General features: G+C 32.5%; 1 protein-coding gene across 1 annotated transcript in view; it reads right to left on the bottom strand.

Annotated features, from left to right (window-relative positions):
- Positions 1-14,042, bottom strand: part of mfr (ferlin family C2 domain-containing myoferlin misfire) — a 91,305-nt gene extending 77,263 nt beyond the window's left edge. Inside the window, exon 1 of the mRNA XM_085945741.1 lies at positions 13,934-14,042. Within this exon, the coding sequence (XP_085801867.1) occupies positions 13,934-13,954 (21 nt within the window). The 5' untranslated portion in view covers positions 13,955-14,042. The remainder of the gene's footprint in view (positions 1-13,933) is intronic.
- Positions 14,043-19,115: the final 5,073 nt, after the last annotated feature.

Here is a 19,115-nt window from a genome sequence, read left to right as displayed (position 1 = left end):
ACGCACTGAAAATTTGTTGCACAATTCTCACTATTTGAGTATTATTTCAATCAAATTGATGCTGTATTTAGGTTGTTTATGGGTTATCTAGCACGTATTATTATAATATTGCCCTTCCGTTAAAGATAAAAAAAAACTATGCAAAGTTTTGATGATAATTTCTCTATGGCCACATATAAATTCAATTATGTATACCAAAAACGTTGCGAGACCGGCATTAATTGATGCAATCGTAGATAATTAGACCCACTTAATCGACGCATATATAATACGTGTAATTTCACAAGTTCAAACAACCGCGAAAAGTATGGGAATTAAAAAAATATATAATGACATTTAGAAATCGGTTTATTAAAATGATATAAAAAGATATCTACCGATATGTTCTATTTCATTTATTGGCTAATAAAAATGGGGAAACAGTTCTTATTTGAAAATACATAATAATGAAAAAAAAACTAACTTTAAAATATATTCTTGTTAGCACTACACCAGACCATAAAACCCAGTGACAGTAGTGTAGTGAAGCGGTAATGCAGTAATAAATCTGAAAAAATCACGGCACAAAACTCCCAGGCTTTGAGAAAAACACATAATTTTATATAGTGACCTCACCGGGATCGATCCCGGAGCCCTTGGATGAAACACTAGCGCCTTACGTTCTAGAGTCTAGATCTGTGCTCCGCAACCCTTTCTCACCCACGGCACACTGAAGGTCTTCCCAGAATTTCGCGGCACATCACACGTTAAACAATTTATACGCCATAACATGGACCCCATGCCAGAATCTTCGGCGCACCCCTACCTATTGCCAAGGTTAAAGACAGTGATACTTTAAAATAGCATTTTTCAAAATGGTGTTCGAGGTAAAATTAATCGTATTGATCCTATGTTTAGCGATTTTTTTGTATTTATTAATGAATCTACTTGAAATATGGTAAGTTGTCGGGTTAACAATAATTATTTGTCGAGTATTGACACAATAATGATTTTAGGTGACCATGTAAAGATTTTTAAATATAATAATAAAAATATGTCGAAAAATAATTTTGAATGATGAGAGATTTCTTTGTATTCTAAAAAGGATTGGTTTAGGTTTAGATTATTATATGAAAATAATATTATGTATACGAATATAAATCCGGCCCTAAATAAGTTTTTCCTGTTTAATCCGCCGCTTGTGTTAAGAAAGGTTATTGATCACTGGATAGAACTAACTAATGATTTGTATAGTATGTTTATTATAGTAGGTATTTAAAATAAACTATCAACCGTCTATTATTACAATCGATAATTTATAACGGACTATCGACCACCTTTGTATAATGAAAAATGTTCGTATTAAATGTTTGTGTTTTCCTTATATGGGTTTTTTTTCCGTAAGTAGATAAGTACATCGCAGAAGAAAATGAAAAATGAGTTCAATCATGAATGCTTGGATTGCGTAATAAACGTGCGATAAAAATATGCTAAAGAAGAAAATAATGTGGCTATTTATTCTCGACTGGCTCGACAATCTAGTATACGGCCTGTAAGAGTTTCAGGAACTCTTAAGAAATTTTATATTAAAACCAGTTTTACTTTGATTAGTTTTATTAATTCAACATTATTTTTTTTTAAATTGTTGTCCATATATATAATATATAATGTAATTTTCTCGTAAAAACTCTTGTAAATGTCATTCTTTCATACATTTAGGTTCCTCACACGTTTTGAATTCAGCACTGTGATTCATAAGTCGATATGAAATCAGTGCACGAAATGGACCGGAACGCACCGGAGCGCCGTTCCGGTTTGTGTAATCGGTCAAGTTATCGCTCCGTCTCGTGGAAAAAATAATTTGACCGTCTGAGCTAGATAGGCCACATAACAAAATATTTAACACTTATTTTCATAAAATTTGATGACTGTTAATATTTTTAGAAAAATCTCAAGCGCTCCGGTTCGTAAACATTTCCATTTCGAGCGCTGTATGAAATCTATCATTATGTAGGTATGTCTTGGGTTTAAACATTGAGTTTGGAAAACATACAAGTATGTATAAAAATCATATCTAAAGACGGCATAGAAAACTGTATCTATGACGACGGATTGAATATAAACAAAATATTATTATCTATAACTGACATACATTACAATACCTAACTTTACAATACTAAATTTTCAACACACATATATATTTGTCAGTGATGCAATAAGGTAATAATTCGCAGTGTTATATGTGTAAAAGAATGTTTATATAAATGGATTGCAATATCGAATGAAAATACCAATACTGGTATTTCATATTTAATAGCAGTATTAACACCGTATTATTATTATTGTACGTTAGAACATATTTAAAATCAATGTATAATGCAAATGTATTTCGAAAATCCGCACGTGTCAATTTGGTGTTCACCAAGGAAATCTAAGGCCAATGGAAGTAAACTAGACATTGCGTAAGATGACAAAAAAAAATTACAGTCCTGTTAAACTTTTCATCTTAATTAATAAATTTAGTTTCAACTTTCATTACCGAATATATCGGTATCATTTGATTTTTAATACCGGTATTTCAGTATTCAAAGATATTGGTATACCGGTTTTGAAATACCGGTATTGCGAGCCCTAATAATAATATATACAATGGTTTACGAAATATGCCCCCAAAGATGCGGCCTGAAAGCAAATTGATGCCACCGTTCAATGCGCAAACGTAGTCTATGCATACGTTATATTACTTCCAATCCCACCACCCTTATTAAACGTATTGCTTTAATTTAAAAAAATCATATTACTCTGGCAGTAGCGAGAATTTTATTACTTGACAGAAGTAAATAATCATAATAACAATACATAGGTACTTACACAGTGATCAAAGTGTTATATTACACCTTCAGGATAAAATAACAACAAAATAATTGTTTTTATTCGATTTGATTCTGAAATTTTAGAATAAATTCATTTCAGCTTATTTTAAATATTATTTTTGTATAGAAACAACAGATCTATTTTTATTTATTTGTTACATAGGTTTCATACAAGTTAGTATTAGTTACTAATACATAACCAATAATTTTACAATATGTAATGTAGAGCGATAGGAATAAAAATAAGAATTTTAAAGAAATTGTAAGTATATTATCGTTCTTCAAGGTATTATTTCCGAAAAAAGTATTTTTAACTGTTGTTTGTATACCAATTGTATAACATTTCATTGATTTGGCATCATTATTTTTTGAAATCGGATACTGCCGTTTTTGTTTCCAAACCCCTCGATTGCTTCCCTCTATTGTTGTATTTTCGTTACTCATGAATGAACTAATATAATAAACCAATTTGTTGCATTTTTACAACGTCTTCCTTAGCTCGTATTCTTATTTGTCCGGTGGTTATTTGTCCGGTACAAATCTTGCAATCGATTTTTAACTAACTTCCCGACTAGCTAGTCATTTGAAACTTTTAGAATATATCAGAACACGATGCCAATGCGTTTTTTAATATTTTTAGCCATCTCTAAGTAGAATTGAATCCATTTTCAGTTAATTATTTCGACACCATTATTGGTTGCTGGTCTAGGGTCATAGCAACTAAATTATTAATATATACGTGCGTTACTATGGAAATCAATATGACATGTTAAATTGATATTTCAGTATTATTTCTATCAAGTACAAATTTTTTTGATCGTTTAAGCTAGTCAAGTCAAGTTTATATGATTCAACAGAAAATTTAAAAACGTTGTAAGTATATAAAAAGTTCTTTTTATTTTATAATTATTGTTGAAAAATTCCCATATTATATTTTTTACGAGCCAAATCAAATCAAACATTTAATAGTCTCTTAGAACGCAGTCTTCTCCAATACTCTCTAGATTTATTAAAAAGTCATTGATCATACGTGTTATAACTTTACTATTGGTGCAACAAATGTAGAACTTTTACGAACCAACTTGTTTTAACGTCTTTTAAAGTATACGCCGCTGCGAGGTGTTTGAAGACATAGCGGGATGCAAGATAACGTGTGTTCTGGGGTACTAAAATGAGAGCCACGGGACTTTGCAGATAGTACAAAGTGAAACGCAACCCACCATACTTTTTTATTATTAAATCCGGATTTCTGTTTAAAATCACGTTCACTGGTTTAACAAACACTGAAAAGGGGTAAACATTTGAACTAGTTTAAAAGTCACAATCGAGGTATAAACTCATAAATTTATAAACGAAAGTCATAAATAATGGAAAAGAGCTTTCGACAAGATTAAGATTATTATTGTATACAGGCTGACTGGTATTTAGTTTCGCCGCATTATGAAAATACAGTACTAGGTATATATATATATCAGTGGCGAAGGGTGACTTTTGGAAAGAGGTAGGCTATGGAGATCTGATAAAAAGAGCACACTTGTCAGGCATACTAACGAGAATAGTACAATATTTACTACTAATGAAAAGGGTACACACTAAAAAAATAACAACGACACACTAATTCAATGAAACTTGAAAAACTCATTGACGACATAAAAATGAGCGATGCGTTTAAACTACGTATTTTCCAAAACATTTATACACATCAAAAATCGTTAGATAAAATTTATTTTTATTTTTAAAAACAATCTTTACTTACTTATTTATTAATATTCGATTAAACGCCGTTGAAATTATTTTTTTAATTATCTAATTATTAATGATTTTGGACAAAGTGCGCAGTCGTGACAACAATATTATGAGCGAATGTTTTAGGCTCTGCGATAGGAGCTTACCGTATTTCATACAAATCAACAGACTTTGTGACAGAAGTTACGAGACGTAAAGTTCATACGAAAAAAAATCAGAATTATTTCACACATAATCGGAAATTTATTTAAGTCAAGATGGATGGCGTGCTGTGGTATATTTTTTAAAACTGTGTAATACTGTAATACATTCCTACATATACGACATCTCTTGTTGGCAAAATAAATTATTTTTATAGAACATAAAATAATGAAGTGATTAAGTATATAAATATGTCAAAGGTAGGCTTTAAATAATCGCCTAGTATGGAGTCTTCGCCACTGATATATATATATTTAGAAACATAACATTGCTTAGTATTAATTACACTTGCAAAATTATGTTTGTTGTCGGAACAAAAAAGATGGCGTTGGAGAAAAACCATATAAAATGATGATATTTTATATGGTTTTTCTCCAAAAAATGTGATAATATACATATTAACCAGACCATAAGGCCTAATGACAATAAGTGTAGAGAAACAGTTATGCAAGTAGTAGAAGAGAAACAATCAGACACCTTGGGCTTGAGAAAATTACATATTATATTGTAAAACATATTGTGACCTCACCTCGTGAGATCGAACTCGGAGCCACCGGATAAAAGGCCAATACTTTAGGCATTGAAATATGAAAGCCGTCATATATGCACAAACATCGCATTTGTGTGGTTTTTAATCCGTATTTTTGTGTGTTTAAAAAAGAGCAGGTATCAAAATTATGGCAAAAAAATGAAGGACCCTCCAAACCAACCGCCCCGAACCATACTCAGGCTTAGTTGAGCGTATCACGGGACACATTACGTTAGCGATGTGAGGCATCTGTACAGTTTTTTCGCCTGGTAATGTCCCCGAAGCAGATACCCAAGACTGAGGTTGCCACGCTCTAAGTAAGCTTTGACTGAGTTTAAAGAGTTTAAAGCTAAGTGTCTGGGAGAGAAAGGCATATGGAAATCACATAGAAGAAAATGAATTTTGTTAAAGTATAATGATAAACGAAGGTAGCAAAATGGATGGCAAAAATTATGTGAAGAGATCCAAAATTATGACAAAAAAATAATGTGCACAAAAGTATAACGAATTGACAAGAATGACATATTATTTTCTTTCAATCAATAGCCCCAATAATAACAGCTGAGTTTAATACTTGTATTTAAAAGGAAACAGAGTTAAGTTCTATATTAGTCTGATGATGATGGTTTAATTTCACTAAAGTTTTAGTTGAAACTTAGCAGAAGTATCGATTGCGTATTTTCGCCTCATTCCCCGTTGGGACCTCTCACGGCATTTCCGCTGACAATAAGCCTCTATAAATTATTATTATCTCCGCTATTTTGTAATAAAAGGACTGCAGAACCATCTCAAAACACACCTACTACGGTCCCTGATGCTCGGTCCTTAATCTTTCTTTCCTAGTATTTTCCCCTGTATGGAAATAAGATATTAGTCATTTATCCCATCCACAGTGTCCTCAATGAACGCCTCTAACCAGAGCTACCAACCATTATTGACAAAAATATACCAGAGAGGACAAGAAGATTTTTCAAAATTAAAAATATTTCCTGTAACCAATATTAAAAAAAAAAAACATTGATTCGTTACTTTAAAATATACCCAATAAATCACAAGATTTAAGAATGTATCATTCTTTATTGAACATAGATAATTTAAAAAACACCTCAGAGAAATATATATATATATATATATTTAAATATGATGCCCAGCAGGATTGGAACCTGCGTTCACTGAATTCGTGTCAATGTCACTATCAACTAAGGCCTGGTCCACATGGCGCATGTCTGACACCTCAATGAGGTCACATGCCCCTCAACCGCGTGCGACAGTAGTCGCGGTGCGTGTGGTCGACTCAATGAGGTCACATGTAGCTGGAATACGTGCGAGTCAAAACAATGTGGACAAGGCCTAAGCTCTGCGCGTCCCATTGAGTTGCGAAGAAATTAACTAGTAGCTTTTACATTTTTGAAGACACCCGACGAGACTTGAACCTATATCTGCTGGATTCATGCCAGTATGCTTTTTCAATTAAGCTACGGGCATCTTATTGAACTACGATGATTTTAACTAGTAGTTGTTACACGTAATGCTTATCGAATTGCGTTATAATATTGGCTATCGGTTTATTAGCGTCGTATTTTTTTCTACAAATGCATGAGATGTTTTCAAATGATGTATATTCAGTATATATAATGTTACATTCTCATATATTGTGTCTTATCACTTTTCCACTTTGCCATTATTCTCGTATATGGTGATATATCCTAGCAAACGGACGCACACTATACTATCGCAATGGCCACACTGCACGCTTCGCGCCTCGCTACGTGATTATTAGTCACCTAGTGAGTCTCCCGGCGAACAAACGTGTTGGTTAATATTATCGTGTCACCTAGTGATTTTGCAAGATAGATGATGTTTAGAATATTTCTTCAGTATGACAAACGTCAAACACCGTATATTTTGAGATTATGGATAATGACACATGGACCGTAGTGTGCCTATAGACGAAAAAATATTGCGAGGCAGAGAGATGCAAAAGGATTTACTACCTTCTCATTTTTACAACAAGTTGCTCCTCGGATGTTATAGATCATCTGAAATGCGTATTAACCAGGGAACTCAGAAATAATGGGAACTATACCCAACGGGTAAGGCGATAGCAGGTAACCGTCTCTAGTAAGGAAGAATCCGGGTTAAACTTACACACGTGTCAAGAATATGTTGTACGTCGAATACCGAAAACTGCTCTCAGTTTATGCATTTACGCTCATTTAATGTTGGTGTATTACACACACTATTTCACGTGCATAATGAGTGCTTCATTTTTGTAGGAACACACTCAAAACGCTGCTTCAACGTGCGGCGTATTGAATATAGCCTATCGGTATTCTATTTATTATCTGTTCTGTGGTATCAACCTTTTTTAATATCTCTTTTAATTTTCCCAACAAATGTTTCTTGAACTTTTAACTAAAAAACTTTTCATCGTATTTCCGAAATTCTTTATCGAGAAGCTGAAACTCTCCAAGAGTACTTCGAGATGAATTGACATTATGCACCCAACAAGTTCGAATTTGAGACTTCAAGAGACATAAATTCTCTGTGAGATGCAGCTTTCTGGTTAGTTTTGAGAGTGACATCGTTGTTGACTTGAGCGCTCCCAAATGTCAAATGAATTTGTACCTAAGCACGTAGCGTGCAATGTGGCAGTACTATTTTTAGTAGACAACCACAGCACTTAGCTTAGCACTAGAGAAGCACCTACCTATCTGGCCGAAGCCTTAACGTTACATAGTGTGGTTGCAGATTGTATGATAATAACTGATCTCTGAAAAATAGTTCTATGTTACATAAAGGAAAAGTTATGAAGAGATAATAATATTATATACACGGTAACCAACACGTTAATCGAGAGAGCATATTCTTTGAGCCGACAGACTTTGACTGGACAGACGTGGAAGAAATTATCCTTCAAAATAAGTATTTTGCAGGAAACTACTATTATTTACTATATAGTGAAAAGAATTTGAAACAAACAAATAATAAAGAAAATATTGTAAGGTGATAAAATATAATAGTATAAAAGCGTCAACAAATAGGAGTTGTTATTTCAGTGATATTTTCAGACGCATTGAAGTTTAAAGGTTTGGATTATTTTGAAACATAGTTTCTTAGAAATCATCAATGTTTTTCTTTAGATTTACACCTTATATCCTTTGAATTATTTCTGTAACATATTTTCTGCACACAATGGACAACAGATAAACACCACGTAGACAATGTTTTCTTTTATAATAATAGATTTCTTGCAATCATCGATGAATTTAATATATATTTTGTTATTGTCGTTATTGTAGGTATTTATAACTCAGCCAATTAATACTTTTGAAGGTATTTTATTTTTTTATAATACATTTCGGTTTACTGTTATCTAATCTTTTTTCGAAGGCTATATTAGACAAATATCAGTTTCGTCGATACGTATTAAAAAAATAAAACGTGTAAGACATACTAAGAAAAACAAAATATTATTAGACACCTATCTAATAAATTATTTTGGAGTATTATAATAATATTCATTGTACTTAAGTAATATAATATATATTATATAAATTTAGTAATATTTTAATGACTGACTGTGTTAAGGTCAAAAAGTACGAATTATTTGGATTATCTTTGAGACCCAAGTCTGAACAAACTGTTGGCTTTGTAGAGTATATGCCATTATTCTATTATCATATACGTATAAAGAATAATATTTGATGATCATATAATATTACACGTATTATAGTAATAACATAAACTAGTGTTATTGTAAATGCCGTAGTTTGTATTTTTGAATAAAGCAATATTTTAGTAAATCAGTGGTTTTACGATTATGTAAAATATTATTCTTTTGTATGTGTATTATACATCGTTTTAATTTTATTACTAAATAAAATCATATTTTCAGCTAATTTTCTATTACACTCGTAATTTTAGATACTTATATATATTGCAATATTTTTCATTTTTCGTTTGGCATTCATATAATATCATCTATACTTTCACTGTAGTGTAATCGTAAACTTACTGTAGGCCCTAAAAAGGAAGACGCGAAATATTTACGTATATGGAAAAAAGTTACTAATACTTACATTTCCCTCAAAAAACATATAATTAAAAATAAAGTAACCATATTGTTAATAGTTGTGAATTTCGCAATAGATAGGTGATATTGTCTTTCAATGGAGACTTTGTGGTAAACCCTATGAATTATTAACATAAATTATTAACTATAATTTACTGGATATTCACAAGAACTGGAAGAAGTGGGTATTTACGAAAACAATCACATACCTACCTAAGTCGAATTTTATGATTTTTTTTATTGTATTTATTATTGTAATATTTAATATTTTTCTAAAAAAATAATGTTGCATAAATCAATCACCTCTTTCGAAATGATGATTTTTAAAAATTAGGGAAACATTTCTTTGAAAAAATGTCACCAGACTGCGTCCTGAAAAACATGCAATATTGACTTATGTGATTGTTCCTCCCGATCATCGAATTTATCCGTTAACCACTAAACTATGCGAGACCTATTTGTATTTTAAATCATACCAACTTGTTTATATACTTATTATATAACAGAATGCAATATAAAACAATTCTCCCCTTAAATCTATTTCGTTATCACTGTAGTTTATTATAAACAATATATCTATAATTAAAGTGATCGCGTTAATAACTTGATAACTATAATTAATTAATATAATTAATAACTATAATTAAAGTGATCGCGTTAATAACTTGAAAAGTGCAGCATTAATAACTTACATTCATACTTATTAAGATATAATTACAGACTCAAAAACATAAAATTAATTCGTCAGAAAGTATGAACATTGTAAAAAAAATCCTGACGACATTAACAATGTTTGTAACACACATCGATGGTGAATAAATGACTTTGGAGCTGACTCGGCCACGTACTACATTAATTGTTTCTGGAGGGTTTCGACATAGCTTGCCTTTTCTTCAAGTCAATCGGAATTCGAATTAAGGACCATGGTGTATACGGCGCAGCTACGGGATGCTGGCATCGCCTTGCAAACTGATGGTGTCATTTGGAACTATCACGTTGTATCCATGAATTCTGACTATTCAATCGGTCATGGATTGAGAAAGAAATGAAAAGTACACTCAATGATAGTTTTGCGCAAGGGACAAATTTTCGAAAAGGGGCCTCCAAAACAATTAAATAATTTAACATATACAATTTTAGAAAGAGTGCGTGATCAAATTCATATCTTTTACTTTCTGGATGAGTGCTCGATTCTTTAATGTTTATGAATCATTACATATATTATGAATCTAGTGAATTATGTCATATAACTACGTTTATCTGAGTACTATAAATTTGGTCAATTAAAAGGCCGTCAGCTTTCTAATCAATTACGGTTAATAAAGCACTTAGGTTCTCAGTCGAAGGCTTCGAGTTTGATTCCCGGTAAAGTCACGATATATTTATGTGGTTTTCTCAAAGTCTGTGTATTTATGTATTCACTTATAATTACTACACTACTATAATTTCACTACACTGACTAACAACCTTTTTTTTAATTTAGTGGTTACATGACGTAAATTATACGTATTAGTTGCTGTCATACCAACTTACTGGAAATATATGACCGCATATCAGTGGCATTCAGATACCAATGTTCCAAGAATATTACTTTGATATTGACTTGTGTCAGATATATGATAATAATAATGTCATTATTATCAAATATTTAATAGGTACAACATGATACTTACGAGCACCTAAAAGAATTTATATATTTTATTATACGAAATGATTTTTTTTATAATTTACTTATCTACTTATTTTCTTCTGTATTTTTGTAACTGTTTTATTTAAATACGAATTTAATCTCAATACCATACGGCCATCTATTTCCGAAATAACATATCACAGCGAACCGTGATACGGCCAACTTCATAACTATGTACAAATTTTAGAATATTATGATATTCAATATAGAATAAAAAAAAAAACACTTCACCACTGAAGTATCTAATAATGTTTAGGAGCTTCTCACGTACCACTTAACATGTCTTCTGACCCTCTGAATATAATATGAAAATTCCGGGTATATGTACCTACGTTCCGCGATTGACTACGCGCCTAACACAAGATAGAAAGCCAGAAATCTTGCAAGACTGTAGGCCAGGCAATGACGCATTTTGACTCTCCCCGGGATAAAATGTTTTATTCTATGTACATACTAGTACTCACGCAAGCTGTAACATAATTTCAGAGACTGACATAGTCTTAAAATAATAATACATTGTTATATTCTTAAGGGCGCAGACACAGTAGGATGGAATCTTATGTTCCAAAATATGATTTTATATTAAATTTTAACAATACTTTTTTATGGTATTTATAATAATATAATATCAAATATTGCCACTGTTATTAACTACATAAATAAAATCAGATCTTCACTAGGCAATATTTCGTCACTGTTCTGGCAGAAGACACTAATTCGAAAAAATGGCATATTGAGTTAGTTATACCAACGTGTTCCTTATTTCAAACTTTACCGTCTGGAAACCTTCTTAATAAATAAACAATCTTTATTTTAAAGTCATCCTTTTTATGATTACTTAATAAACTCACGTGATAGACCATTTCAAACATTTTAACAACTTCAAAGTCAAATTACTCAAAACTAGTATTCTCCAGTTAGTGTGTCTCTGCCAGAACAGAGACGATTTGATATAAACTGAAGCCAGTCTTTGTAGCCTTCATATAATTATTTTTTATGCACTAATTAAAAATAAAAAAAGTGTCTTTTTTTATTGTCTGGATCTACAATAATAATTATTATCTATAAATCTTCGCCGAGTCTTAAAATTTTATTTTAGGATAAATTTAACGGTTGAAAGTCAATAGGGTCTAAAGCGTCAATTACATTGAGCTTCTTTACGAGCTGTTTGTTGGCGAATTTACAATCTGCCTGTAAAGTCGCCCAGTGTAAGCATCTAACAAGCTAACAAGCAGGTTGTAAACACTCTACCGAGAAAAGTTGAAAGCCGGTCAACTTTACACGCTACACGCCGGCGTATGGGCCTACTGCGTCTGCGCAGTAGAGCGCAGTAGCAACCTCCCAATAAAAAACGAACTACGTTTTGTCAAAATAGTCGCTGGCTTGTGGCTTCTCAGCGAATGGAAAGTTTTGTGGGTAATCATCAAATCGCAGTAGCTGCCCGCTTTTAAATTCGCCAACAAACAGCTCGCAAATAAGCTCAATGTAATTGACGCTTTAGTCCCAAAAATGTGAAACTGAGATATAACAAAAAAAAGAATAAAGCTATACATAAATTATATGAAAACTTGAAGAACATCAGTATAATATGATAAGTTTACATAATAAATATATAGATAATAATATAAACAAAGGAAGAATAAAATGTTTAAACATGGGCAATATTGAAACGTTCAATGTAGAGGGGTATGTAGGGTCACATAGACCCGGCCTATATTTAAATGTATTTGTGTGACAAAATTGGTATAGTTAGGAACTTAGAAACTTCAGAATATTATTAGGCTTGTAATATAGATTGTATTGAAGTAAAAAACTTGTTATAGAATTTTTTGGCACTTAAACCATATTGACTTTCAACCCTTTAATTATTGTTACCCATTTGTTCAGAGAATTAGATCGATTTACTCAATCCAGTCACATTTGAACAAATAATAATAGTAAATGTATATTTTCCTCACCCAAGATTTAAATCCGTGTTCTCCAGTTTCAGAGTCGTTCTACATCTACTAGACAACGTGCGCTCAGAATAATAATGTAAATGTCTTAATATTTTTTAATTTACCAAGCTGACAGATTGGTCAGGTTATTATCTTATTTATTTTTTCATACAACCCCAAGTCCGTGTGATTTTTATTATTAAGTACAATTATTCCGTTTTTTTTTCGCGAATTTTGTAGCGTCTATCAAATCCTGAAAACACTTCACCGTATTAATCTTACACAAACGATACATCTATATTTCACAACGGTATCTACAAGTCCTTGTCAATAACTTGCGGTATGCAGATGACACAGTACTCATCGCAGACAGTCGAGAAAGCTTACAAACTCTCATTAACAAGGTAATGGAGACCTGTGATAAATACGGTCTCAATCTGAACATTAAAAAGACAAAATACATGAGTGTAAGTAAGTCCCATATAGATGACAGAGAACGTGCACAGTGTATGGGGAGTCCTATTAAAGAGAACACGTTCCATTATATACTTGGGTTGCACTCTGGATGATGACTGGAACCATACCACGGAATTGAGATGCCGAATCGAGAAAGCCAGGGTGGCGTTTACTCGTCTAAAAAAAGTATTATGTAGCCATGATATACACCTGGGAATCAGAACTAGAATGGTGAGATGCTACGTCTTCTCGGTCCTCTTATATGGAGTAGAGGCTTAGACGCTCAATGAAACGATTCTCAAAAAACTTAAAGCTTTTGAAATGTGGGTGTATAGGCGCATGCTTCGTATCAGCTGGAAGGACAAAGTTACAAATGTCGAGGTGATGTCAAGGATGAAAAAGACCAAATAAATAGTCAAACTAATAAAAACCAGGAAACTGGCATACTTTGGCCACATCATGCGGCATCCCGAGAAGTATCGCCTTCTACATCTCATCATTCAAGGGAAGATCTCCGGTAAGCGAGGCCCTGGTAGAAGTAGAACGTCCTGGCTCAAAAACCTCAGGGACTGGTTTGAGCTCAGCACTCCATCCCTGTTCAGAGCAGCGACGGACAGGGGCCAAATGGCCAAATTCATCGCCGACGTCTGTTAACGGATATGGCACACAAAGAAGATCTATAATTTCGGAATGTAACGATTTAATTTCATCAACTATTTAATTAAAATAATAAATAATAATTCGTCGCTAAGCAGTTAAAATTTTATTGGAGTCAAGAAAATACTTTATAAGTTTTTTTTAACCTAATTATATCATTGTATAACTCTTGATTTATTTAAATAACGCGCAATGGCTAGTTTGTCGTCATTGAGTATTTGTAATAGCTCCCATGACGTGATGACTATCTACATTGGAATTAGTACGGTGATATGAAAATGAAAGAAAGAAGAAACAAAACTTGTGATAAACTAGATTCTTTGACTAGCTCTTAATTATCTTGGTAAATTACACACTCAAGAAAAAGGACCGCTTATTGGAACGCCATTGGTTTATTTCTATACACTTTAACTTATATTACTAAATTATATAATGGTATATCGTTGTTTTTATTTTTAAAGTACCAACTGTCACTGACGTTTAATCGTTTGTTTACGTAAGGAATTGCAAATGGCCGACAATAATAAATTCGCTGCCTAGGCAACGGAAGAATTTTAAACTATTATAGTATACTGTATAATCGTCACGATTGCGGTAGTATACTGTGGCGTAAAGGAAGTGCGTTCGGTTGATAACCGAACAATCGGTGGTTCGAATTCAATCGGGTGCGTTTTTTTTCGTGTGAAAAAATAAATTATGTGTTACATGTCACACGCCAAAAATACACTCTGATCTGATTTACGATCGATACAAACGCGCCAAATGAAGTATAACTTCAATAAACTTTGCATGTAAGTACGTATATTAAACTAATATACCTTCTTAAAACCTGACATTTTACTGAAGCCTTTTGATGCATTTAATTTACCAACATGGAGTATTTACATTAACATTGTTTATTTCTTTTTTTTTAATTTTATTTAGCCAATTTATTAAATTCCCAACACATTGCTGATTCCATTGTTTACAAGTAAAGCCATTTTAATGTAACAATGTGTATAACTTGTTTATACAAACACTTGAAATATTTAAATATATATTTATACTCTTAATACTTTACTTAGTAGGTAATAAGGTTTTCAAGTTATTTTATTGAAAAAGTTTAAAATAAACAAAAACGTGAATTAACTGTATTCGTTGTCGGTGTGCATTTACCTTTGGTGAGTGTTCATCAGTGGCGAAGGGTGGAGGTAGAGTATGGAGATCTGACATAAATCGTACACACTAAATTTTGTCAGTCATATTAATTATTTGCTTTCGTTGCACTAAGAATATAAATTGCAGACGGTATTGCTAAGTGTTTAAAATTCAATTAAACCCTGGCTAAACCAAACCATAATAGATATTAAATAATAAATATTCTTGTATCTTTAAAATATCTAAAATTATGCCATTAAATCATACATCATTATAGATATTTTATAGATAGAAGAATAATTTTTATCTCTTATGGTTGGTTAAGGCAAGGCTTAATGAATTTTAAAATCCAACTTAATTCAACGAAAAGAAATGTTCCAATTATAATAGTTAATGGAATGAAAAAAATACCTGCAATTTGTATTCTTAGTTCAATGAAAATAATATATAAGTACGACTAACAAAGTCTACATTATTTTTGTCAGATCTCCATAACCTACCTCTACGAGTACTATTATGGTTTGGTCTAGGTAGGGTTTAATTGAATTTTAAAAACTAATCAATTACCACCTGCAATTTGTATTATTAGTTTAATGAAAACAAACTGACAAAGTTAAGAGTACACTATTTATTTCGAAGCCCCACCGCTTACCTCCACCCTTCAGCCTACTGGTGCTCATAGTGTCTGAAGATCAAAGCAAAACCTGAGTCACAAAAACGACTCAAATGGAATAGTACAAAGTAACAAAAATTAAAATTAAAATACTATAAAAAATATATTTTTACAAAATTGTCTGTTCGGAGGTTTTAAAAGCTTACCGACGATTTGAATTATTATCACAATATAATTTATTTTAGTGTTTATTATTACTAAAATTGTATGAACAATTTTGTAAGTATCTGTTAATAGTCTTACATTTCTCAGTGGAAAAGGTATATAGCTGTTATTAAAAAGTATTTCTCAGGGTTTCGAGCCGGAACTGAACCAAAAACCGGAAAAACCGTTATTTTTGTCGGAACGAAAACCGGAACCGAATTGAAAAAAAAATGTCGGTTTTTTCGATCCAGTAGGCATGTTCAAATATGCACGTTAATGTTGTTTTTTAATTTAAAACATGTGTGTCAAATTCAAGGCGTGAAGATATCATTTACGGTCGTGTGACGCATCTCGACATAATTCTCATAATTTATAATGTATATTTTTTAATTGTGGCTACGGCCGTGCGGTGCAGCATAAATAACCAATGGTTTCAGAGCATGTCGCCGGGCTGTTATACTAGTACTATAAAATGCTCTAAATTATGGTAGAAAATAAATTTTCAATACAAATAAAAACATTTAAAAATTAATCATTCGGAGCTGAACCGATAACCGGAAAAAACACCATTATTTTTTTCGGAATGAATACCGGAACCAAACCGATATAATACATATATTTACTTGAACCAGAACGAAAACCGAAACGAAAAAAAATAACGGTTCGAAGTCCTGGTATTTCTATTAACACTCGCCAGCTTTTCATTTTTCATTTTTAATCTGTCTAACTATTTGACAGCACGTCATTTTTCATATAATAAAAGTGTTATTATACATTCAGGAAATGAGATTTCTGATTACCTTGTATTAATAAAATGTTTTCAACGTGAAATTTGAGAAAGAAATAAGTAACGCCGCTCGTTTCCCTATTAACATCAGTGAGTGCGACTGGGACACATGTATCACTATTATTTCCCCGCGTAAGTCCCGAACTAATTTCGGTAGAAATATTATATCTATTCCCTTGGCTACTTCAGTAAATTTCACGCCAGGCTATGAAAAAATTAATACCTATACAGATTCCAAGTCGAGCCAACTTGGTACAGGTGGAGAGTTATATATATATATATCAGTGGTGAAGGGTGGAGGTAGGCTATTGATATCTGACATTATTGGGGTATACTAAACTTTTTCAGTCAAATGTATTTGTTTTCATAGAACTAAGACTAAAGTATGTTTGTTAGTTTTTAAAATTCAATTAAACCCTGCTTAATCTAAGCCATTGTAAGTAATAGTCAAAAAATATTCTAAAATAAAATATCTAAAATTTGGCATAATTTCAGATACTTTATAGATGCTTATTTACAAGAATATTCTTAATTCAACGAAAACAAATAAGTATGACTGAAAAAGTTTATAATATTTTTGTCGAATCGCCCATATCATACCTAAACTATTGTGGCTTGTGTTAGGCAGGGTTTAATTGAAATTTAAAAACTAACCAGCACCATCCGCAAATTGTATTCTTAGTTCAATGACAACAAAAAAGCACGATTGACAAAGTTTAGTGTGCACTATTTATGTTAAATGATAGCCTACCTCCACCCCTCGCCATATATATTTGGGGGTGGATGAGGTGTGTAAAGATAATTGCAGGTAACGACGTACTGGTGAGATTGATGTGATCAAGAGATTGATTATATTATTAAGGAACTTTGAGACGGTTGACTATAGTAGTGCATCTCGTGACGGACTCGATGAGTGAGTGAGGAGTCATGCATTGTCCTTCGAATTTATACAAATGCAGTACATATATTACAAGAGATATTGTCGCAATTCACAAATCATAAATGACCCTACTGATCTAGTTATGACTGAGGAAATGCTGACAATTATTATCGCTCTATTATATTGTTTTGACAACGAAATATACATATTAAAGTATGTTACTCATTTAATGCTGAGTGATATGATTGAAACATAAATATATATAAGGCTTCGGTATTTTTATTGGGTCTACATTCCAGTATGAAGAGGTTTCTTAATTTAGAAGAAATTTTAATAGACTGACTGTTACCTAGGGCCTTATGTTCAAACTTGTGACATTAAGGCACCCGACGACATAACGTAATTGTGACGTAAGCCAATACACGGTCGAGGCAAGCCGCCCAATGCACACGGCTCAAACATACTGAAACACCTATTTGTGTATGAGGACAATGGATAACGCCAGTGTTTCAGCAGCGTTAATTTCTAGAATGCTATTATCACTCCGGTAGTACATCACAATGATGTCATATGACGTAATGTCGACCGGGCGACTTGGACTCGCAAGTTCTAACATAAGGCCCCTAGTCGCTAATTACTTTCATATTTTGAATCCAAATAACATTGTGACTTTACCCGACGTGCGATGTGGATTTTTGAGTCAAAGATTTCTTTTAATAAACATATAATAATATCTAACTGGCGTGTGCATATAACAGCAAACTGCATTGAAGCTATTTAATGCAACTTTGCATGCATAAACCTAAAATAGAGTCCGTTGAATAGTGATGTCACGTCGCTGACGTAATACGCGTCATGCCGTGACTAATGTTACCAACTTTTAAATTTTGATTCCCCGATAATTAATTTAAAACTTTGAAATTGTGAATAGGTGTAAAAATGTGCAAACGGTACCATATAAATGTAATAATTATAAATGAATAATGATCTTCTTCTTCTTATTGTGCCATCCCCTAGCGGAGGTCGGCCACCATCAAGGTGATCTTATCTTTGTCGTCTGCTACCCGGAACAGTTCGGTGGAGCTGCACTCGTACCAATAACGGAGGTTCTTAAGCCACGAAATGCGGCGCCGTCCTCTGCTACGCTTCCCATTGATCTTTCCTTGAATGACAAGTTGGGGAATGCTGTATTTTTGTCCTCGCATAATGTGGCCGAGGTATTGTAGTTTCCTGGTTTTGATAATACGTAAAACTTCTCGGTCCTTCCCCATTCGATTGAGAACTTCAACATTTGTCACCCGGTCAGTCCAAGGAATTTTGAGGATGCGTCTATACAGCCACATCTCGAAAG

This window comes from Rhyacophila brunnea, unplaced genomic scaffold, assembly GCF_057557595.1.
Source record: "Rhyacophila brunnea isolate RB1 unplaced genomic scaffold, BYU_Rbru_1.0 scaffold_1, whole genome shotgun sequence".
NCBI classification, from domain to species: domain Eukaryota; kingdom Metazoa; phylum Arthropoda; class Insecta; order Trichoptera; family Rhyacophilidae; genus Rhyacophila; species Rhyacophila brunnea.
The sequence above is the reverse complement of the archived record's forward strand: the minus strand, read 5'-3'. Positions and strand labels throughout refer to the sequence as shown.